At 49.6% G+C, this 23,570-nt stretch overlaps 1 protein-coding gene across 2 annotated transcripts in view; it reads left to right on the top strand.

Annotated features, from left to right (window-relative positions):
• PLXNC1 (plexin C1) overlaps nucleotides 1-23,570 on the top strand; it is a 157,414-nt gene that overhangs the window by 4,097 nt on the left and 129,747 nt on the right. For both annotated transcript variants that reach the window (XM_062203121.1, XM_062203120.1), the window contains exon 2: nucleotides 14,234-14,374. In XM_062203121.1, coding sequence (XP_062059105.1) covers nucleotides 14,234-14,374 — 141 coding nt within the window. The remainder of the gene's footprint in view (nucleotides 1-14,233; nucleotides 14,375-23,570) is intronic.

The raw sequence follows: 23,570 nt of genomic DNA, 5'->3' as shown, positions 1-23,570 counted from the left end.
CACATGGGTAGCAGAGGCCCAAGTGCTTGGGCTATCTTCCACTGCTTTCCCAGGCCATTAGCAGGGAGCTAGATTGGAAGTAGAGCAGCTGGGACACGAACCAGTGACCATATGGGATGCTGGCACTGCAGGCAGCAGCTTTACCTGCTATGCCACAGCGCCAGCCCCTCTTAATGAGTATTTTACAGCACTTCCTCATACAGTATTTCTTTTGAGCTCCTCATTAACTCCGGTGTTGATTCTATGAGGAACATCCCATTTTCCAGATGAGCAAGCTCAAGATCAGTTGCTCAAGATGACGACATAGACATTAGAGCCCTCCAGCCTCAGCCCAGGTCTTCCAACGTCTGCTTCTACCACGCTGGTGCTTGGCGGGCTTCCCCTTGAAGATCTCCTTACTAAAAAGACAGCAGCCTCCTCCAGGGTGCAGGGCAGGGGCTGCAGAGTGGTCTCTGGAGGCACCACATGCCTCTAATCTTGGGCTGTATTTTAAAAGTTTGTGCGGTTTGTCTTCCTTTTTTTTTTTTTCATTAATTCCATAACATCTCTGTACTTGGGTTAATATAAAAATGAATGTTTTTAATTATGCATAAGTTAATTTAACTTACTCTCCTTCTCTCTGAACCCCCACTATCCCTGGCACACCAAAGCAACCCATAGAAAAGTGTGTGTGTGTGTGTGTGTGTTTGGGAATACTAAATGCTCCAGATTTGTTTGGGTCCTGGGGTTGCTCAGGATTTGAACACGTGCCCCACCCCAACGTATGCAGCCATTGAGAGTGGTGGGTTTTCCTGTACCGTTGGCCTGGCTTCTAACACTTCTAGTTCATTTTACTTCTTGGGGGGGGGGACACCCCCTTCCTTCCATACCCCCATAATTCTAAAGCCTGACATAATTAGTAGCTGTCATGCAGATGACCACAAAATACTCATCTGCTCTCCAACAGGCAGCAACCTGAGACATGTCTGGCTACTATGTGTGGGAATGACATCCCAGTGCCAAGGGGCAGTGTGGCCTTTTGACCTCAAAGCCCCCAGTGTTGCCGGGACATTTATTCCTCTTCTAGTTTCTATTATGATTCTGCTGAGCCACTCTGCAGTCAGTAGACTTGATGATAACTTGTACATTCAGAAACACATCTGTGTTGCAAGGATGGCTTCCGGTAGGACAACAACTGCAATGACAGTGCCCACTTCAAAGGGGGGGGGGGCAGCCGCCAGAGCTACTCTCCGTGTAGGAGCTGCTACAGCTAGCTTTTGTGGACAGCCATTTGCATGCCTTATTTTCTGTTGACCCTCAGGCACCTGAATGGGGCCAGGATTCTAGTTATGATTATGATTGTACGTGAGAAAATGGAAACCCAGAGAGCTTTGGTTAGGTTCCATGGTTGATAAGTAGCAGAGCATTTAGACACTGGGTGGGCTAGCTCTAGGATCTGAGCTGGTAAGCATTGCCCTGGACAGTCTGTCACCTAGACTTTGGGTGCTGGTGACATTCCTATCCTGCTTGGAACAGGCTAGGCCACTGCAGGTGCTATGGTTAAGAACAGCTGTCTGTGGACACCAGACATTCGATAGAACGGAGAATCTGTGGTTGTAAACTGAGTTTCTGCATTTGCATTTGGGGCCACCTGAAGTTTTGGTTCCAGGAGAGTTGTTGTTTCTCAGCCATGAACTTGGAGACAGGAGTTGGTGTTCTTTGTATTCAGGCCCGTAAATGACCTCAGAGAGTGTTCTGCACCGAATCTCAGTACTTAGTGTGGTGTCTGATAGGTAACCAGGGCTTGAGAAATGATACTTGTTGAATGCACAAATGAAAGATCTTAGATGATGGTTGTTGGAAGTAAATATTTTCTGTACTTATTAATAGCAACGATTTTTAAAAGCTTAGTCATATCACACTTCCTTAACTGTTATCTTTTTCAAAGTTTTTTTTTAAAAGAGGGGGAGAGAGAGAGAGAGAGAAAGAGGAAGAGAGAGAAAGAGGAAGAGAGAGAGCGAGAGAAATCTTCCATGTGCTGGCTCACTTCCCAAATGGCTGCAACAGCTGGGACTGTGTCAGGCTGAAGCCAGGAGCCTAGAACTCCATCTGGGTCTCCCATGTGGGTGGCAGGGACCCAAGCACTGGGGTCATCTTCTGCCGCTTTCTCGGGCACATTAGCAGGAAGCTGGATTGGAAGTGGAGCAGCCGGAGCTGGAACTAACATTCATATTGAGATGCTGGCATTGTAGGTGGTGGCTTAGCCAACTCCCTTTGTCTTTTTCTTAATGACTTGTGCCATGCTCCCTTTCTTCCTTAGTTCTAGGTTATGTGATACTCTTTGCTCCTCTGACTTTGCCTAGATAACCCCATTCACTAGCCTAACTTCTGGTATTGCCAACCTGGGAGCTAACTTTGACCAGAGAAACCCAGCATGGTTGGGAGTTCTGCGGGATAATTTAATTATGTGCATGGTTGTGCCTTTCTTCTATCACAGGAAAGGGCTTGATGCTGTAACACAGTGATTTCAAGTGTGGTCTCAGCAGGTGTAGCTGCTGCCTGTGACATGGGCGTCCCATATGAGCCCCGCTTCAAGTCCTGGCTGCTCCACATCCCATCCAGCTCCCTGCGAATGTGCCTGGGATAGCAGCAGAAGACGCCCCATGTATTTGGGCCCCTGCCACCTGTGTGGGAGGCCCAGACTGAGCTCGTGGCTTAGCCTGGCCCAGCCCTGGCTGTTGTGGGTATTTGGGGAGTAAACCAGCAGATGGGAAATTTCTCTCTCCCTCTCTCTTTCCCCTTCTCTGTTGCTCACCTTGCCTTTCAAGTAAATAAATTTCAAAAAGTAGTCTCTGGACCAGCAGAACTTGCTGGAAATGTAAATTCCTGGGCCCTTTATCAATCTTACAAAATTGGAAGTCCTGTAAGTGGAGGTGGGCCTGGAAGTCTGTGGGTTTTTTTTCAATATTTTATTTATTTATTCGAGAGGTAGAGTTACAGAGAGAGGGAGAGACAGAGAGAGAGGTCTTCCACCTGCTGGTTCACTCCTCAAATGGTCCCAACTGCTGGAGTTGGGCAGATCCAAAGCCAGGAGCCAGGATCTTCTTCTGGGTCCCCCATGTGGGTGCAGGGGCCCAAGGACTTGGGCCATCTTCCATTGCTTTCCCAGGCCATAGCAGAGAGCTGGATCAGAAGAGGAGCAGCCAGGACTCGAACTGGTTCCAAATGGGATGCCGGTGCCACAGGGGGAGGCTTAGCCTAGTACGCCACAGCGGCAGCTCCCGGCAGTCTGTGTTTCACCAAGCCCTGACATTTGATTTGAGAACCAGTGTTGCAAGATCAAATGGTTTTCCTTGAATTCTGACCGAGGCATCTGCAATAGGACCTTGTCCCTTTTTCCCACTGCATTCTACTTAGGGCCATCGGAAAGAACCAGCTCTTCGCACTATATCCTTAGCACCTTTATTTCCTCCTGAATGGGCAAAGGCAATACCTAGAAAGCTTTCTCAGTAAAGCCTTCCCATTAGGGGCTTGTAGTCTGAGTCTCAAACACATGCTGGCCACCATGTAATTAGCTCCTTCCTTCTTGGCATCCAGCAGTTGTATCTGCATATCGTGCCAGGATGTGCGGGAGCGTCTCGCCGTCTACTCTGTGATACACCAACTCCACACACCAGGTCTTCTCTCCAAGGATCTGTTCTTTACAACATCATTCCTGATACCAATTTTTACCCTAGTCAGGTACAGCTGGCTGCAAGGTTCTACTTGAATAAGCTCAAATAAGGGAACAGGGGATTCTGTGGACAGAAACGTGTGGACGTATGTGGTGGTCTGGGGCCGGAAGCAGCACGGGGTCATGGTTACAAGCACAATTCCTGGAGCCAGGTTAACTGGGATCAAAGCTGCCCCTTAGTGGTGGTGTGACCTGGGGAAGCTGGTTCAGCCTCTCTGTGCCTCGGTTTCTTCACCTGTCAGCAGGGATCCTCTGTGCTTGTCTGGGTTCGAGAGCAGATACGTAGAGAGTGACTACTCCCTGAGCCATCACACTTGGTCCATGACCACTGTCATGGTTATTAATGGTAATAGGACGGGGCTTTGCAACCTGGAGTTGGAAGATGGTTCTGGATTCAAGGCAGCTCACAGGAGCTCAGCATCCGGCATGGATGGATGCTTGTTCTCGGGCTTCACTGTTAGCATGACTCAGCCTGGCCACGCCTCTCCCTCCTGCTCCCGGATGGCCTCCTGTGCTTCCTCAAATGCCTGCCCCTCGCCCCATCCAGCCCAGTACGCTTCAGCCTGCACTGGTCCCTGCACTGACAGCCGAGAGATGCAGACTGAGGAACCCCAAAACCTACCTGGGGACAGTTTGTGGGCATGATGGGTCTACGCTGTTCATCCGAGCAGGGGCGTGGTGCTCGGTTTGCTTGTTATGAAATGTGCTCATAGTTGCCCTAGTTTTAAGTCTCTTCTTTTTTTTTTTAATTTTATTTATTTATTTGAGAGGTAGAATTACAGAAAGAGAGAGAGAGGGGTCTTCCATCTGCTAGTTCACTCCCCAAATGGCCACAAAGGCTGGAGCTGGGCTGATCCTAAGCCACGAGCTGGGAGCTTCCCCCAGGTCTCCTATGCAGGGGTAGGAGCCCAGGCACTTGGGCCATTTTCCACTGCTCTCTCAGGCCATACATAAGCAGAGAGCTGGATTGGAAGAGGAGCAGCTGGGACACGAACTAGCTCCCATGTGGGATGCCGGCGCCGTAGGCAGAGGCTTAGCCTACTATGCCACACGCTGGCCCCAAGAATTTTTTCAGCCACTGAAGAATGTCAACACTCTTCTTTGCTCCTGGGCCATTCAAAAATGAGGCGGCAGACCAGGTGTGCCCACAGGTGGTGCTCTGTTGACCCCTGCTGTTATGGGAAGGGTCTGGTGCTCACAGATTGAATAAGAGGGTGTGTGGGAGCCCCTAGAAGGGCCTCTGGTTCAGTCTGGGAGAATCCAGGAGGCTTGGGAGTGGTGACGCTTGAGCTGCGTCTTGAAGCTAAGTGGAGAAGGCAGGGGAGGGAGTCACAGCAAGAGGGCACAGCTTGTGTGCAAGCGGGAAGTTGAATAAGCTTGTGAAGCACAAGCGGCTTGGCCCGGCTGGGGAGTGTCCACGAACGATCGAGCAGGTCCAGATGGCCAGGGCTTAATGAGAGCGGCGAAGGTGATTTTGGACTTTATCCCGATGGGCAGTCACTTCCAGACTTCCCAAACCTGGCCGTTAAAAAAGAAATTCTTCACCAGGAGCTGCATCTGAGGAAAAGGTTAGCAAATCATCATTGGACTGCTCCTCTGGGTGAGCCCATTGCCAAGTGCTGGGGACACAGGGCGAGGCAGGGCTGCAAGGTCCCCAGATCCTGCAATGTGTGCTGCCCTTGGCTGTGGCTGTCCCTGTGGCATCTCCAAAGAACTTCTCAAAAAAAAATTTATATATATATATATATATATATATATATAGAGAGAGAGAGAGAGAGAGAGAGAGAGGCCAGCACTGTGATATAGCTGGTAAAGCTGCCACCTGCAGTGCCAGCATCCCATATGGGTGCCGCTTCCAGTCCTGGCTGCTCCACTTCTGATACAGCTCTCTGCTATGGCCTGAGAAAGCAGTAGAAGATGGCCCAAGTGCTTAGGCCCTTCACTCACATAGGAGACCTGGAGGAAGCTCCCGGCTCCTGGCTTCGGATCGATGCAGCTCCAGCTATTCTGGCTAACTGGGGAGTGAACTAGCGGATGGAAGACCTCCCTCTCTCTCTCTCTCTCTCTCTCTCTCTCTCTCTCTCTGCCTCTCCTTCTCTCTGTGTGTAACTCTGACTTTCAAATAAATAAATAAATAAATCTTTGAATATATATATCCCCAAAAACAAAAACCACAGCTGTCACTAATGGCAAACAACAGTAGGATTAGAGGCTACATCTGAGTATGTTCTAGAAAGATTACTCAGAAGTTAAAGTGGAGGAGGCAAGACTGGAGGCAAAGCAGCTGATTAGGATAGTCATGGGTTCAAAGAAATTGCAACAGCAGTGTGATAAGATATTTCTATCAGTAGTGAATAGGGCAGACAATAAACATTTAGCAAATAGTTCTTTTTATGATGATAGCAAAATCTTACAGAGCCCCTACCATATACCATTATTCTAAATGCTTTTCCAGTTTAATCCTCACACAACTTTGCAAGGTGTAGAATCCACTTCATTTGACAGCTGAAGAAGGTGAGGCAAGACTAAGCAGGTGATATAACAGGGTCGGTGCTGGGTAGAATGGTGGGGCAAGTTCTTGGGAAGGTTGAGTTAAAATAAGGCAGCTGAGAAAAGTGGGTTTAGCTGGGAGCAAGGACTCTTGGTCCAAGTGCCAGGGCTCAAAGGGGGGCATGCCTTGGTCAGTCGGAGGCGTAACAGGTGAGTTTGGTCGAGGATAGGGAGGCGAGGCGTGAGGGTGGAATATTTGAAGCAGAGCTGGGAGAATGGAGCAGCAGCTCAATCCTACAGGTCTGCAAGGCTGTGGGAAGGAGATTAGGTTTTATTTTCAAAGCAGAGGAGGGCCTTTGGAAACAAGTGGAACGATTGGATTTGAATTCCTAAATAATGGCCGCCCTGTGGGGAATGGATAAGAGATTGGCCACAGTGGAAGCAGGAATACCTGGGGGAGGCGTTTGCACAGTGCAGCAAGAGCTGATGTCACCCTGGTGGTGAGCCGTGGCGACAAACATGCAGAGATCCACACGGGTTCTGTGTATTGCAGCCCTCCCGCTGTTGGGTGTGTGTGTGCGTGTGTGTGTGTTAAAGATCTGGACGGAGCTGAGGCTGTGGCAGGGAGCACCAAGGGAAGCGATGAGATGAAATAGATGTAGTGTTAAGAGATGTTGGGACCCATTAGAAGATAAGTTGCATTTTTGTCAATTTCTAGATATCTGTGGGATGCCCAGAAAGAGCTGTGAAGCCAGTCTTGGCAAAGAAGTTAGGTGTGGAGGTCTACTCCAGAAAGCTTGGGCAGGGAGAGGAGGGGTGCCGGCTCAGTGTGGGGCTGCAGGTGCCTTCTGGGGAGGGGCGGGGTCTGGTCAGCTGTGTTTCCCAGGCGCCCAGTGACTGAGCCCGCAGTCAGTGTCTGCACAGCAAGAGGGAAGATACTGTTTGTCTCGTGCAGAAGACCGAGATGGTAGTCCGGGGAGATGAGGGCTTCCAGGAGGAGTCGACACTGGAGCTGTGTTTACCAGAAGGGCAGAAGGCAGGCGGCTGCGAGGGAAGTTTGCAGCCCCCGTGCCTCTACCCAGTGAGGCGGGATTCCTTGTCACTCCCGGTCCGTCTGCCTGCAGCCCGGCTGTGGAAGGTCTTATCTAGCACACCAGCTGCTCCTCACCAGCGCTCGCTGGAGTCCTCCTGAGGCTCCTTTCTCCCTCAGTGACCCCTTTTAAAAATTGGATTCCAACTGTTGACCCGCGCTTCTCTGAGGCTATAGGTGTCACCTCGCGTCGGCGACGAGCCAATGTGCTTAGCCACGCCTCTGTTCCCCTCTTGTGCTGTGGACTTCTCATGAGCCTGTAGACCCCTCTCAGAATAATGTTTTTCAGGCATAAAATAAAAACATAGGGTTGGAAAATAAAGCCATTTTTTATTGATATATGAATATACCAAAATATTTTTTTTCCATTTGAGATGTGGTGATACAGCTTAACACATTCAGTGGCAAGATCTAGCAGCAGTAACTACCGTAATTTCACAGTAGAGATGAACATAAACGATATTTTGAGATATCGGCAACAGCTATAAAATGATATGAAAATATCTGATTTCTTTTGGCATCAGTGTCGCAGGTACAGTTAGTACTACTATGGCCTGACACTGTAAGTAAAGGAAATGCTAACTTTCATTTAGAGTGCACTGAAAAAAAAAATGTATTTTTTTTTTCTTATCCAGTTTTCTGGAGTCCCTGAACTATATCCATGAACTGGTGTGGAGTTTCCACTCCAACCATTCATTCAGGTTACAAGTGATTCAGAAACCACAGACATGAAATGTAAAGTGTGATATTTTGTTGCAAAACTCACTTGATGGGCTTATTTTGACAAAGGCGGTTTATTCCCATCTGGAGTTCACAGATCAAGGACTTGCTGCGTAAATAACGGATGGATGAATGAGTGGATCCCTGAACGGTGGCTGGGTGGGTGGCTGGGTGGTTGAATGAATGGCTGAGCAGGTCGGGGGTGGATGGAGGCCCCCGAGAGAGGGGATGGCTGTTGACAGGCTCAGAACTCCTACAGGATAGAGCTCCAACTTGAATCCACATTTTTTTAACTCTAAATCGCTTGCACTTTATGCTCTCCCGTCTTACCATCAGCTATTTTTATTTTAAGGAGTAGACACAGTGTTCGCTTATGTTCATGAAATTCTGCCATTCTGATCATGAGGGAAAAACAGTCCCCTTATTCTTTGCTTAGGTGAGAGCAAAGAGTATTTTGTTTATTTCTTAGCCACATTTTTAAGTTTGCTGAGTTTGTAGGCCATCTGTGGACTGAAATGATGAGAGATTCAGAAACTTGCAAGCTGTCAATGAGCTGTGGATGCAAAGTTTCTAGAAGACCAAGATACCCAGCAGTGGAGGCGGGTGGGGGTACTCTCCTTCCTATTGGCCTCCGGACAGAACCCAGGCTCACTGTTTATAGAAGACACATTTCGTCTCCATTGAAGAACTTGATCATGACTAGGCCTACGAAGCAGTGTGCCACAGTGGTCTGAAAAGATCTGGACTGAAGGTATCCCAACAGTGACCCCTGTGTTCATTCAATTCAATTCATTCATTCATTCATTCATTCATTCCATAAATGTTTATTGACAACCTGCTCTCTGCAGGATGCTGAGATGGATGCTGGAATCCCAGTGTAGAACGAGACAAACTGTTGTGGCGCTTAGAGTCTCCTGGGATGCAGCCAATAAATATGTTTTAAAACAATAATTATACCATTTAAAAAAAGAAACATAGGCTGCTGCTGCTGCTTCTCCTTCTTCTCCTCCTTCCTCTTCTTCTTTTAGAGCCTTTGATTGACTTATCTTATTTGAGAGGCAGAGAGTGAGGGAGGTGGCCCCACCACTGGTTTGGTCACCAGATACCTAGAACGGCCAGGGCTGGGCCACCCCAAAGCTGGAGCAGCAGCCAGAAACTCCAGAGTAGTCTCCCACGTGGGTATCAAGGACCCACATGTTTGAGCCATCGCCTGCTGCTGCCCTCCCATGGTGCGTGTTAGCAGGAGGCTGGACTTGGGAGCAGAGCTGGAGCCAGGCACCCCACTGCCTGGTTAGAGGCAGCCTGGTGATGTCCCGCACTTCCCTCCAGCGTTCCTCCTGCACACTTGAAACTTTTCCTTTTGATCATTAGAGTCCTCAATGTAAATTCCTCCTTCAGATGACCAGAGAGATGCCATAAACTTACTCAGAACCTGATCGATTCTGTGGCCGCTAGAGGAATAAAGAAAAGTGACAGGGGCCTTAATGGCTAATAAAATCATGACCTGACTTGGGTGGATAATCGTTCTTTCCATCTCCCTGGCTTGCTAAAGATCAGTTTCTAAGTATTTTCACGTGCATGATTTCATTTCGCCCTCACAACCGTGCCAATGGGCAGGGCATGTGGCATTATTGTGTCCGTTTCACAGATGTGGTCACTGAGGTTCAGGGACCTTACTTGCCAAAATCAGGCAGCCTGTAAGGGACAGAGCAGGAACTAGAACTTGGGCGTGAACTCCTTCAGTGGTTTCCTAACTGCCTTGGGTAACAGGAAATGATGAGGAAACTACTTCAAAGAAACTGCTGCTTTGCATCCCAAAGAGAATGGAATACAGAATTAACTATGCTGAGAGGCATTTAATGGAAGTGGAAGCAATTGCGGGTGTGTGATTAAGCCGGGTGTGTGATTAAGCCTGGCGTGGATACCCTGACCAAGATGCCAGTATCGCACATTGCAGTACCTGGGTTCGATTCCTGGCTCTGGCTCTTGACTCCAGCTTCCTGCTAATGTAGACCCCGGGAGGCAGCAGGGTTCCTGCCACCCAAGCGGGAGACCTGGATTGAGTTCTTGGCTGCCAGCTTTGGCCTGACTCAGCCCCCTTTGTAGACATTGGGGGAAAAAACCCAGCAGATGGAAGTCTCTCTCTCTCTCTCTCTCTCTCTCTCTCTCCCTTCCAAATAAAAAATTCAGTAAAAGAAAGTGCTAGGCACCTACTTGGCATTTGCCTAGAAAAGAAAACCCATCATGCAGGGGTCCTTGTAGCACTTTAGGAGTAAGACTAGACTTGTGCTGGGTTTCCCACAACTGAGGCTTCTTTCTCTTTTTAAAAAAGATTTATTTATTTTATCTGAAAGAGAGGGAGAAAAAGATAGAGAGATCAGTCTTCCATCCACTGGTTCACTCCCCAAATGGCTGCAATGGCCAGGAATGGGCCGGGCCAAAGCCAGGGGCCAGGTACACGATCTAGGTCTCCCTCATGGGTGGCAGGGACCCAAGCACTTGGACCATCTTCCATTGCTTTCCCAGGTGCATCAGCAGGGAGCTGGATCAGAACTGGAGCAGTTGGAACCCAAGACAGCCGGATGCTGGCACTGCAGGTGATGGCTTAGCTCGCTGCACCACAGCGCTAGCCCTCAGACCCCACTTTCACGCACACCTCCTCTGTGCAAAGCTCAGCGCGGCTGTGAGCGCCCTGCCTTACCTGGGATGACAGGGCGGAGCCATGGTGTCACTCAACGCCAGAGGGTACCTTTCACATATGAGAATACATGACTGGCGCCCCCTAGAGTTGTGTGGCGTACAATATGTGGCGCACAATGGGGAATGCTTGTTGTCAATGAGAAACAGCATGAAGGAGTGGCAAGGAGGTGTAGCTGCTTGCCTCGTGATGTGCCCGCCGCTCCCACCGTGTGCACACAGCAGAGTTGTGGGCTCTACTCCGAAAAGTTTCCTCTTGGAGCTGGCTACAGCGTAGGCGTGATGTCTCGGTTCAGAAACAGAGTGACAACTCCGTGGGAACCAAGGAAGCCCAAAGGGGAGACAAGGTTTAGAGCTAAATCAGGATTGGATTTTGTCGTGAAAGGCACAACTGGCAAAAGCATCATTACCAGGCATTAACCTTGTTGCACACAGACGAACAGGCGGAGGCTAGGATACAGAAATAAATTACACGTAATCAGCGAGACAGAATAGGCTGAGAGCAACATTAGTGATTATGCCCTAAGGAGAGAAAGGGGCAAGATACAAATGGGCTGGGGGGGTGGGGAAGAGTAAGAATAATTTCTGGACACAGGGGGCTGAGTGCACTCTTTCCCCCCATTTTCTGCCTGGCTCCCTAGGTATTAACTTCTCTGTTGTGAGCAGGGTTCTCTGGAGCCTGCTTTTTTGTTTTCATTTGCTGAAATGAGCATGAGAAAGCCATTCAGAAGGCATCTTTCTCTCCTGTCCATTTCTGTGTGTTTTCAGCACAAAAGAATCCATTTCCATTCATCCAGAGATGCCCCCCCCCCCCGAAGTGTTCAGGAGGTCCAAGCCTCCTCTTCCTATTGGCTTCCAAGTTCACTGTTGTCATTGGCTGCGAAATCCTGACTGCGGCCAGGGTCCTGCACGCTGCTGAGAGGAACAAGGACTTGTCCAGGCCCTGGTCCCTTGGAGCTGAGGAAGAGCCGTGGTCTAGTGCCTGGTCTCGCAGGTTCAGGATTCTCATGGCTTCAGCAGAGATTTGCATTTGGTTCCAGTAACAACAAAAACTCGAGCAACAGTGGGCTGCACCGTGACATCTATCGCTAACTTCAGAGAGAGTTTAAAGGTTGGAGGGAGGTGTGTGGCTTAGAGGTGTGCTGAGGAGCGGTCGGTCTTGTTATCTCTCCCCTGTGCCAGCCTTAGCATGTAGCTGTCCGTCCACCATCTTGAATCTCACAGGGCAAAATGGCTGCCCCTCGGCTGCACGTGATGGCCTCACACGACTGCATTCCAAGGGAGGCAGTGAGGGAAGAGGGCCAATGAGCGCTCCTCAAAAGCTGTCCTTATCCCGCAGGAAACTTATTCGCTGAGTTCCTCCCCCTGGACGTCTTCACTGGCCAGCACGGGGCCATGTGGCTCCCTTAGCTTAAGGCATGGGGAAACAAGGGTTTTTTTTTTTTTTTTGGCAGTGGGCAATGGGTTACCTTGTGGCTTGGGTTTATTTTTGTGTGAAGAAAGGTAGGGTTCCTTTGACAAAGTTAGGAGTAACCCCCGTGGGTGTGGCAACAGCTGTGTTTTTCAGTAAGGGGATGCTAGCAGGTGTGGGGTACACGTTGCTGTGTCGGGCCCCAGCCTCTAGCTGAATGGAATAGGTACAGTTATTAAGCACCTACTGTATACTAGACCAGGGAGTACCCTGTTCCATTTGGACCTTTGGATGATCTACAATCCAGAGTCATCTTTCTGTGTTTTGAGAGGAGGGAGAATGGAGTCCCCTAGCCTCAGAGAGCAACCTTAGGACATTCTGAAAGCCCAGGATGAGACGCCGCCCAATTCCCTGAGTTAGCCTCTCTGCATTGCTCCAACATTTAATAAAAATAATAGGCATGGTCAGCCGATCTTACGTTTGAACAATTCTGGCTTTATTTTAAAGCAACACGTGTGGTGCGGTTTTTTTTTTTTTTTTAATAATTATTTTTTAATCTAAAGGTCATCTGATTTTTCTTCTTCTGCTCAGGGTCACGAGGCCTCCTTATCTAAACAGTGATCTTTTGTTCCAATCCTTAGACCCACAGAGATTCCCCCCGCCCTCCACCTTAACTCCTATTTTAACAGGACAGCCTCTCATCTCCCCTAACTGCCTGAGAAGTACTATCTTTTAACAGGAGAGGAAAAAAATCTCTAATGGGCTTTCCAGAAATCTTCTTAGACTGAATTCTCTATAGACTATTTTATGCAGATAAGTCACGTTCTCTCGGGTGATGACGTCTTTTCCTTGCAAAGTGAGCAGGGCGTTGGAGGAACCCACGCTAGCTCATCGTCAGCGCACAGTGCACCGTCCACAAGGAAACCTGGACGGCACGTTAAAGCTGCAGAAATCAATTTAGTCCGTGAATCCATTTAGTGTAGATGTTAATGAAACTTGGTGGGTTTAAAAATAATGAATAGTTAATAAGACATAAATTGAAAGACATAAACACAGTCGACAATAACCTAATGAAGTTAATAAGTCTGCGCCTCCCCCTGCCCGTTTTCGGAGGTGCCGTGGTGCCTGCTGAACTTGGCCGGCTCTTCCATGGGCTCAAAGGGAAGTGTGCCTCTGCAAACCCGAGGACGGTTGGGAAGGGAGCCCTGGCAGGGAAAGTGTGCAATCGCAGTGTGTTTAGGAGCTTCCCAAGACCCGGCAGCAAAGCCCGCTTCTGTCGTTGGAGGCAGGAAGCAGCATGGGGGCACTTCGCTGCTTTTAAAGGAGAAGGGAAAAGACGTTCTGTCCACACCATCTCTGCTCTGAGCTTGGAGAGGGGTTTTATTTAACGATCAGGGAGCAAGCATGTGATCCCGTGTGCTCAGGGCCGCTGACAATTTAAATGCTTTGGAGTTGGGAGGCTGTGCTTTTTCATTTCTTCCTTCAAAACGTCAGCATCAGGTGCAGCCCCATGGCTGCATTGCCCTGGAGCTCCGTGGCGCTGTTGCGCTCGCCACCTGTGACCGTGTCTTTGGCTCTTTACCCTGTGCGTGAGTTACCCTGGCTCTGGGCGGCACGTGGCACCCTTCTTGTAACTTCGGAGTTTCTGCTCTCTGCCATGCCACCCGAGAGGATCCTGCCTGTCACATCCTGGGAGATGTTTGTGTTGAACCTCATAGGAGCCAGTGCCTCACTGAAATGAATTCGGGCAATCACCATGTGCACAGCCAAGTACAAGACCGCCTCCCTCCCAGGTCCACAGTGGGCTCTCTCTTTGGCAGTGCCGCGGGTCTCGGCTGCGGCTCTCAGCTTGGGGGAGTGTGAAATGGATGGCTGGCTCCCTGCTGGCGGTCAATCCGTGATCATATGTAGGGAACAAATGAGTTTGTCTGGGTTGGACAAGCAGGGTGGTTTTGTGGCAAAGGTGATAAAAGACAGCCCTGGGTATCTTTTTTAAGGGAATAAGCATGGGTTCTTTCTGGGGAAGGTGTGAGTGACGTTCTGTGAGTATAATGAGAAGTATCACAATTAAAATGGTCTCTTCTCTTATTGGTGCGTCTGTGTGCGTGTTCAGAAAGAAGGGGATCAGCCCGCCCGAGTGCAGCCCATCGCTTCGGCCACCTTGATCCACTCCGACCTGACATCCGTGTACGGCACCGTGGTGATGAACAGGACTGTCTTGTTCCTGGGGACTGGAGATGGCCAGTTACTTAAGGTTGGTTTTCTATGCCTTCTTCAAATGTCTATTTTAATAGTGACCCATTTTGTGCTTTTCTTTCTTTATTATTTATTTTTAATGCACCTGGGTTATACGAGGAGACTCAAGGAAGTTCATGGAACATGGAATTGAAAGATCCATTTATTCTGAAAGTATTTTGAAATCCTTACGCATTTCTTTTTCACAATATGCATTATCCATGGCCTTTTATTAAAAATTTATGTATTTGAAAGACAGAGTTACAGAGAGAGAGAGAGTGGGAGAAAGAGATCTTCTATCCACTGGTTCACTCCTGTTAGCTTAATGGCTATAATGGCCTGTGTTGGGCTGGGCCAGGCCAAAGCCAGGAGGCTGGAACTCCATCTGGGTCTCCCACGTAGATGGCAGGGGTCCAAGCACTCGGACCATCCTCTGCTACTTTCTCAAGTGATTAGATCAGAAGAGAAGCATCGGGGCACAAACTGGCGCTCACATGGGATACTGGTGTCATAGGCAGCAGTGCGGGCCCCTTCCACGAACTTTTTGAAGAGCTCTCTCTACTCGGATTTCAAAAGTCTTTTGCACCAGAACAGACATATCTTTGAATTCCATTGTGCATGAACTTTTGAAAGTCTCCTTGTATCCGAGACTGTATCAGTTGCTTTGTGAGCTCCTTCAAGACCCCCAGAAGTGGCCTGGAAGAAATTCTGGACATCTGGATGCAATCAACCGACTCCCCGCCCAGCCAGGGAATGAGGCACCAGCCACTTTGCTTCCTGGGAGGCTGGCAAGCAAGTTAGTTTCCCTTCCCTCCTCATAGCTGCCAGCGGAAGGTGACCGGCGGGCTGGCCCCACCCGACCCCGACTCACATTCCGGAGACGTTTAGCCTTGTGGTTCTCTCTCCTTTGTAACAGAGAGAACATCCAGAATCCCGGATGTCTCACCTCGTCAAACAGCGGGAGATTCTGGGGCTGGAGGAGAAGCTGAGACAGGTGCTCCTTGCCTGTGGCCCCCTTGCCGCCCACAGAGGGAGTTGGTTTTCTGCGCTCTCTCTGTGCCCGCGCACACCTCCGAGAGGTTCCAAATCTGCCGTCCTTTTTGGCGCCTTCTGGCCTTTATCTCAGAGAACTGCTTTTTTCCCACTGGATGGAGACAGCCTGGCCAAGTTGAGGTGTTTTTTTTTGTTTTGTTTTGTTTTTTTAATGCACTTGGCAGGGAGGAGAAATGAAATCAGAGCCACCCGTTCTAGTGGCCATTGCATCAGCGTCCCCGGCAAGCATTTATTAGACACCTCCTGGAGTCTCAGCAACCTCCATGGTTGGGACTGTCCTGTTTCAGGCTCCTCTTGTTCCTTTCTGCAGCCACCTGACTCTCAGCTGCGATCCTTTCTCTTTTCTTTTTTAATAGCTCTTTATTTGAAAGGTTGAGTGACAGAAGGAGAGACAGAGGTCTTCTACCTGCTGGTTTACTCCCCAAATGCCCACAACAGCTGGGGGGTGGGCCAGACCAAAACCAGGAACCTGAAACTCCAGCTGGGTCTCCCGCATGGGTGGAGGGAACCTAAGAACTAGGGCCGTCATCTGCTGCCTCACCAGGTGCATTAGCAGGGAGCTGGCTCAGAAGCAAAGTAGCTAGGACTTGAATTGGCACCCAGAGGTGGCGGCGTGTCCCAAGCAGGGGCTCAACCCACTGCACCACAGTACCCACCCCTCAGCTGAGAGTCTTCACGGAATACACAGAGATCTGTTTTCCTAGCTAATCTCCTATTGATAACTGGCTGTGTGGCTTTTGGTGGCTAGCTTAACCTCTCTGAGCCTCCCTTTGTGCATCTGTAACATGCGATGATCCTAGACAACCTGGGAAGCCCCTTGCCTCTGCTGTGGTCTCTGCTGCTGTCTTCCGCACACTTCTCCCTGCCCTGCCCGAGCCCATTCACTCCCTCTTTCTCCAGCTGGGCCCCCTGTGCTCTGGTTTACATGCTTTTGCTCAATCTGCATCTCCAGCCTGAAACCCCTTACTCTTTTCCTCGACGTGACAAGCTATGCCTCGGCTCAACTCAGAGCCCACTTTCTCTTCGCGGATGTCCAAGCCCGGGGTGATCTTGCTCTGCCCTGAGCTCTTGAAACACTCATGATCAGTGTCATTCTGGCTCCTGGCAAATGGCTTGCTTCTCCCTGGTGGTTGTCTTGCCTTCAAGCATCCGGAGCAGGGGGCCATGAGATTCCCCCAGCCTGATACAGAGTGGAACACTGGTAGGCATTTGATGTAATCTGTTCCCTTTGGAGGAAACCCAGTAACATATGGGAGGGAGTTTGTTTGTATACACACTCTTTTTTCAAGTGCACATTGATCATCCTTCCTGTTGTGTTCACTGTAGTTCCTGGGCTGTGGTGAACGCCCAGAGTCATTGTGCCCACGCTAGCGACGTCGGGAGCCACATCAACCCCGTCGGGCCGAAGCACCTGCTAGCCTGGCACCAGAGGTTTCCATTCGTCTTGCCAGGGTCTCCTCACCAATTATCTCTTGATTTGGGATATTCTTGATGAGTGTTTTGACAAGAACACTGTTTTCTCCCAAGCGGAGCCAACCAAACTGTTACATGGTGGATTGGAGGTGAAGGAACACTTGGCTATGAATAGTTCCCCACTGTGGGGCGTGGACCTGGTTTCCGGCCCTGGACAGCTGGCCAATTGTCGGTGATGCTGGGCCCCAGAGGGTGGGGCTGGGCCGCAGCTTCGTGGGGCAGCAGGCGCTCGCAGGATCCTTGCCCCAAAGTCCTTGGGATCTGTAGGGTAAGCCACGTCTGTGGCCTTGTTTGTAGGATTTGGCTGACAGAGGCGGCCTGGCTTTCTAGTTGTTTTGGGACATCAGCACGATTCTAACGAGTTCCTTTCTCTCCACGCCACTGGGAGGTAGGTCTGCTAGTCCCATTTTACCGATGAGGGAATCGAGGCTCAAACAGAACGTGAGTGATTTGCCTATGGACCCACGAAGCTGGAGCAAGCATATGACCCTGGAGCCGATGAGGAGAGAGCATTACTAACCTCCTCTCTGCTGCACCAACTTTGTACCTGCTAGCCCAGGCCCCGGCCACGCCCCCCCAGAGGATTCTGGGAGCAGGTGGGGTGGGTCAGCAGTACCTGGAGGCTCAGGGAAGAATTAGCTGCCTGCCAAGGAGACGGGTCATTTGACAGGATAACTTCTCCAGGATTAACCTCCGGCCACCCCCAGGGAGAGCTTCCTCCAGGAAGCTGCCCTCCGGTCAGAGGGGGCTGTGAGGAGTGACTTTGAGCTGACTTGCCCTCCTCCCCCTGCAGGCTCCCTAGGACAGCCCTGTAATTCCCAAGACTCCCTCCTGTATCCTGTCTGCAGTTTCTGAGATGCAGGCCCCTGAAATTATCCAGGACCCCAAAGACCCAGGACCAGGCGGATGATTTGAGATCTGCCGGATAATCCCCAAATCCCTTTATTCAAAAGCTTGGCGCGTCTCCCTTGCCAGACTTGTCACCAGAACTGCTAGGGGGAAAAAAAAAAAAAAGCGGACATTGACAGACACAAGCTTGACTGAAGCCGCAGCCTGGCGGTACTAATGATGCAAAAAACAAAACCCAGCCCAAGGCAGACAGTGGGAGGAGGAAGAGAAGAAAGAGAGTTCGGATGCCTCACAAGCCTGACTCATCAGTTCCCGAGTGATCCAGGGGCGGTGGTGTTCCGATGCCCGCCAGGCACCGTGCTCTGTGCCTGGCTGGCTGAGAGGCAGGCAGCGGTGCCTGGGGGCCAGTTTCTGCTTTTGACCCCCACCAATAAAAACCTGGCTTCTGAGATCATTGCACACCTCATGGAGTTTTCACATAACTTGAAGCCATTTCATAAGTGTAAATAATTTTTCCTTATGGGAGAAGCAGTGTACACTCCTGGAGAAAGTGGCAATGCAGCGGTGGCTAAGAGGAAGGCAAAGAAAAAAATTAGCCCTAATTGCACGGAGTAGCGGCAACCACCGTCAGCATTTTGGATCCCCTTTTTTACATAGTTGAGGTCAGATTCTACCCAACTGTGCGTCTTTCTTTCCATCAGTTCATGAGGGCAGAGGCTTGTATGCAAATGTCAGTAGCAACACTTTGTAAACAGTCTCTTTCAATAGCTGGAACCAATTCTGTTGTGTGCAAGCATTGATTTGAACTTCAACTGAGATATGAGACCACTTTCAGGGTTTCTCTGGAGATGCACTTTTTCAAGGAAAACGAAAAAGGTGGCACCATATTGGAGGAAGACTGATGGACAAGCTGTAAAGACTACAGTGTGCTAATACCCACACTGCCCTGCCCCTGCCTCCATGCCCCAGTCCCTCGATAAGATTTTGGAAAAATGGAAGAAATTTAGAGCTCAACAGGTCCTTTGAGAGCATCGGATCTGCCCTTAATTTTATGGGTGTGCAGGCCTCGTGGTTTGGGGTGAGTTATATCCAGTCACTCTGCCACCCCCACCCCGTTATTTCCCCATTCGACTTCCTTTCTGTGCACGATCGCTTGCAATCATTTTTTCAGTTGTCAGCGTCTCCACAGAGATCAGCTGAAAAGCGTGGCCACACTGAACTCAGCACTGAGGAATTCATGGCGCACATGTTGCCCGCCGCGCACATTCTAGAAGCACACACGGATCTGTCTTGAGCTTGTGGTACAGCCTAGGGTTTGGTGTGGATTCCTTTGAGCTGACTCTATTGCATATAGAACTTTGTCCTTATTTCAAGGGCAGCATGGAATAGTTTGAGCTTTTCCAGGTGGTAAAACCAGTAATAACAGAATATGCATGAAATTTGAAATTTGTAACTTTATGCATGCCCATTAACCTTTCTTGTAAGCATAAAAGATAAGAAGGCAGCGGGTGACGAATAATCATAGCTCCCGTTTCCCAGCTGTCACTTGGTGCCCGCATCAAGAGAGCCAGCATCCGCGTGAGAACGGGCATCTCCGTGGTTAACTCATTTCATCTTTACCGGCTGATGCTGTGACCCTCCCCACTTAGTCCACAGAGAACCCCAAGGCTGACGGAGGTTAGGTAGCTGCTCGAGGGGATTTGCACCAAAGCCCTCTGTCCCCAGAGCCCACACTTTCATCCCGCGACTGAACTGTGTTCCCTGTTCCAGTGTAGCCTCGAGGGCTTGGTAGAGTTCGTGGAACTGGTTTTCATGATTTCTTCGAATATCTGCGATTTCTGTGCTGAAGCCAAGATGCACGTGTTTGAGGTTTTACGAGAAGGGCCCTGGCTTGTATGCTTTTCATTTGTCCCTATTTGGGGATAGCCTTCTGGCAACCCTGCTGAGTGCTAAGCCCCCGCCTCTTGGGGCTACAGGTACCTCATGGGAGCCTCTGAGTCCCCCTTGGGGAGGCCCCCAACTTTTTACTCCAGTGGGCTTCTTTTGAGAACAGGTGGGAATTCCATATTCAAGTGGATTCTTTTGAGTGGCTTGAGTGATAGGGAGCAAACAGTGGGTTCTTCAACACCCCTGGGACTGAAATGCGTGTAGGGAGCGTGTCACGCCCCGGCCCCCTACCCAGCCTGGAGGAACTTCTCACGGGACAATCAGACCTCACTGCCCATGTGGCTCTCAAAGCTCCACTCCCAAGAGTGGGCTTCCTGCTCCCAACCACAGAACAAAATGACACCAGTGGCAGACGGTGCTTCCTGAGTGCCAACCAAAGGCGAACAATGTGATGCCTGAAAGTCTGCCTTAACTCTGCTTATGAAAGCTTCTGAGTGAACCTAAGAGGACAGACTTTTCAAATCTTCTCTTAGGACGAGCACTCTCTATATGTATTCTCAGGGCGTGTTCAAATAAGGGAAAATGAGGCAGTTAAGAGACCAGTTGGGACACCTGTGTCTCCCAGCGGACAACCTGGTTCCATACAGCCCCTCACTCCAGCTTCCTGTGAATGCAGACCCCAAGGGACAGCTCTGGTGGCTTAAGTAACTGGGTCCCTGCCACCCATGTGGGAGACCTGGCCCGAGTTCCTGGCTCCTGGCCCAGCCATAGCTGTCTCTGGCCTTTGGGGAGTGAACCAGCAGATACAAGCTCTCTGTCTCTCATGTAAACAAATAAGTAAATACATAGATAAATCCAACTGTTACAAAAAAATTAAAAGGAGGCTTTGCGTAGCCCAGGATAGGATCCAAGGCCAGCAGAGGGGAGTCACGGTGAGGATGGCTAAGTAAGAGGTAATGGACCAAACAGAAAAGCAGCAGCAGCAAGTGTCGGACTTGGAGGTGAGGTTCATGACTGGTTGTTAAGAATGTCTTGGAGGGTGGGCGTTTGACCTAGCAGTTGGGCCACTGGTTGGGACGTCCCATCCCATCTCAGGTTCTGGGTTCCGAGACCCAGCTCTGCTCCCAGTTCCAGCTTCCTGCTAAAGCGCGCCCTGGGGAAGCAGCAGGAAGTGGCTCAGTAGCTGGGTCTGCCACCCCATGGGGGAGACCTGGATTGAGTTCCTGCCTGTTACGGGCAGCTGGGGAGGGAGCCAGTTACTGAGAGCTCTCTGTTGTCTTTACCTCTCAAGTAAAGAAACAAAAGAGAATGATAAGGAAAATAAAGCGAACGTCATGTAACACTGATGTCACAATCACACCCCCCCCCCCCATTCCTCCCAGCTCATGGCTTTGTAAGAACCTCCCAACATGGAACCATTATCCCCTGTAGCCCACATGCCCGGAGCTTCTCCATGCCATGTGCTTCTCTTATTACTTCCATTGAAATGAGATTGGAAACAAAGGGGAATTTGCCTTAATCTTTATATTTCATCTTTATTACTGCTAACTTGTGAGGCACATTGAACGCTATTAGATAATTACCTTGTTTCTCCCGTGTGTGTGTGTGTCTGTGTGTGCATGTGTGATTTCAGCCTCCTTCACAGCGTTTCTTGGAAACTGTTTATAGAAAAAAATAAATAAGCAAGAGACGTGGCCTGTTTTGCCCTTCGACTTGTTAGCTCCACAGAATGAGGCTAGGAAAAGAAATTTGGCATAAAATACCTTGCTGGTTTGAACACCCGCAGCTTTTCCATCTCCTGGTTAATTATCAAAAAAAGAAAACCAAAAACCAAAAAGTCTTTGGTTAAATTTTCCTCCCCCCGCATCTTCCTCACCATGGTGTCGTTCTTGTGGGTGGTGGTGAACCTGTACCTTAGCTGTGGGCTGTGCCAGTGTCCTCTTGGTTAAATTTAGCAGTGCTGTTGGGAGATGTGTGTGTGTGTGTGTGTTCAACAAAAGTCCCAAGACTGGTTTATAGCATGCCATGAAGCTTCCAGAAGATGTCGACAGAAGCAAGATGTGGACACGAAGTGAAATCCTCCATTGGGGAAAGTTGGTCCTCTGCACAGACGTCAGCCAGGAGGATCTGAAGAGCTGCATAAACTCTTCCATGTGGATAGCTTGTTGTTGGAGGAATAGTTATTGGGCAACTTCTGTGTGCCGGGCACTGTTCTGGGCGCTGAGTATGCAAAAGTGAACAAAACAGACAATGCCCCTGCTCTCCTGGCGGCAAGAAGAAGACAGAAAAGAAACCATGGACGGATCCATGATAAAGCCAGGGCAGATCTCCACTGCTGGGGGTGCAATGGGCGGAGAGTGACAGTGGGGTAGGCCCATTAGAAAGGCAATCAGGGAAGGCATCTCAGAGGTGGTGATGTTTGCAACGTGAAGGATGAAGGAATCCATGGAGGAGGCTCTGTGTGCCCGCAGAGTAGATCTATATTAAGGTAGCAATAAATAAAAATCCACATCGTGCACAAGGAGTGTGTGTGTGTGTGTGTGTGTGTGAATTGGAGGAGGTTTCTCTTATGCAAAATTCAGCCCGTTTTGGGTTTCTGTGACTCACTGTTCCTGCCTGCATCGTTTCACGGGTCCTGTTCTTTTTCCAAGGCTGCCCAGCCTAGCCAGGCAAAGGAGGGACTGTCCCCCTTGCTCCGGGCTTGCTGGCTTTCTGTTGAATTTGTAGTAGAAGGTCCCCGTGTTCCCTGGATGCCCCCGGCCAGGCTGGGGCTGGTAGTAATAGAAACCTGTTCTGTGGTCACATGAGGACCGCAGTAACAGGCCCCCAGCCCCTCTGCGTTGCACAGAAAGCTTCATTTCATCCTGCGCCCTGGGTTAGGTGGACTGTTCCTGGCATAGTCTTGCAAAAATGAAAACCAGTCTGAGCCATTCACCCTCATGTATTTCTTAATTTAAATTTTAGATATTTTTTTTAGGTAATGCACTGACACTTTTCAAGATGTAAAACAATAAAACATACAGTAAAAGTCACCCATTGCCGCCTTGCCAAGCAACCAGGGACGGCAGCTTCGTGGGGTTGGGGGTCATTCCAGAGGTAGTTTCCTGTGTCCACATGCACAGGAGAGGCTGTTCCTCTACTCCCCTCCCCTGGTGTTACATGTAGAACTCAGTAAACACGTGTGTCCATGTGTGCAGATATTTGTATTCCTAAACATGTGTGAGTACCAACATGTTGAACATAGCATGTACTACAGAAGGAACTTTTACATGAGCGTAAAGCCAGACGAGTATTCCGTGGGAAACCATAATGTAAACCCTAGTGTTTACTTACGCAGTTCCCGGTGCTGCACATTTAGTAGTTTCAGTCTTATGTTTACAACACAGGATGCTGCAAGGCCTATGTGAGTATGTCATTCTGCGGATACACAAGGGGCTGCCAGGTCCAGGGCTGTCTGTGCACTTTTTGCTAGACAATGCCAGGCTGTCTTCCAGAGAGGTCCACGTGCGTCAGGGATGCGGCATCAGGCAGCATCCGTAGTTAGCAGGGCAAGCTTCAGTGCAGGCTACGCAGAGTAGCTTGTTCGGGAGACTGATGGGCGAACCCTGCACATGGTCCACGTCGATTAGTTAAAGAAAGAAGGGCTTCCCTGCCGTAATCTAGACTTGGAGAGAGAGCACACCGGCACCCCATTTCTAGGCAATCAAGTGAATAAGTCAGTGTTGCACCAAAGCAGATCTTTCCAAGCCTCACCTGTCTGCACCATGACACCCCAAGAATAACTCGAATAAGACACCCATGGAAGCTACAGAGCAACTCCTAATTCACTTAAAATGCACATTGGTGGTGTTTTTGTTTTAATTCTGTTTTTATTGACTCTTATTTTAAAGTAAAGCCCATACACTGTCATTTTCCCTCAACCGGTTTCATTTTGCATCTCTAAAAAAAAACAG

This window comes from Lepus europaeus, chromosome 10, assembly GCF_033115175.1.
Source record: "Lepus europaeus isolate LE1 chromosome 10, mLepTim1.pri, whole genome shotgun sequence".
NCBI lineage: Eukaryota > Metazoa > Chordata > Mammalia > Lagomorpha > Leporidae > Lepus > Lepus europaeus.
The sequence above is the reverse complement of the archived record's forward strand: the minus strand, read 5'-3'. Positions and strand labels throughout refer to the sequence as shown.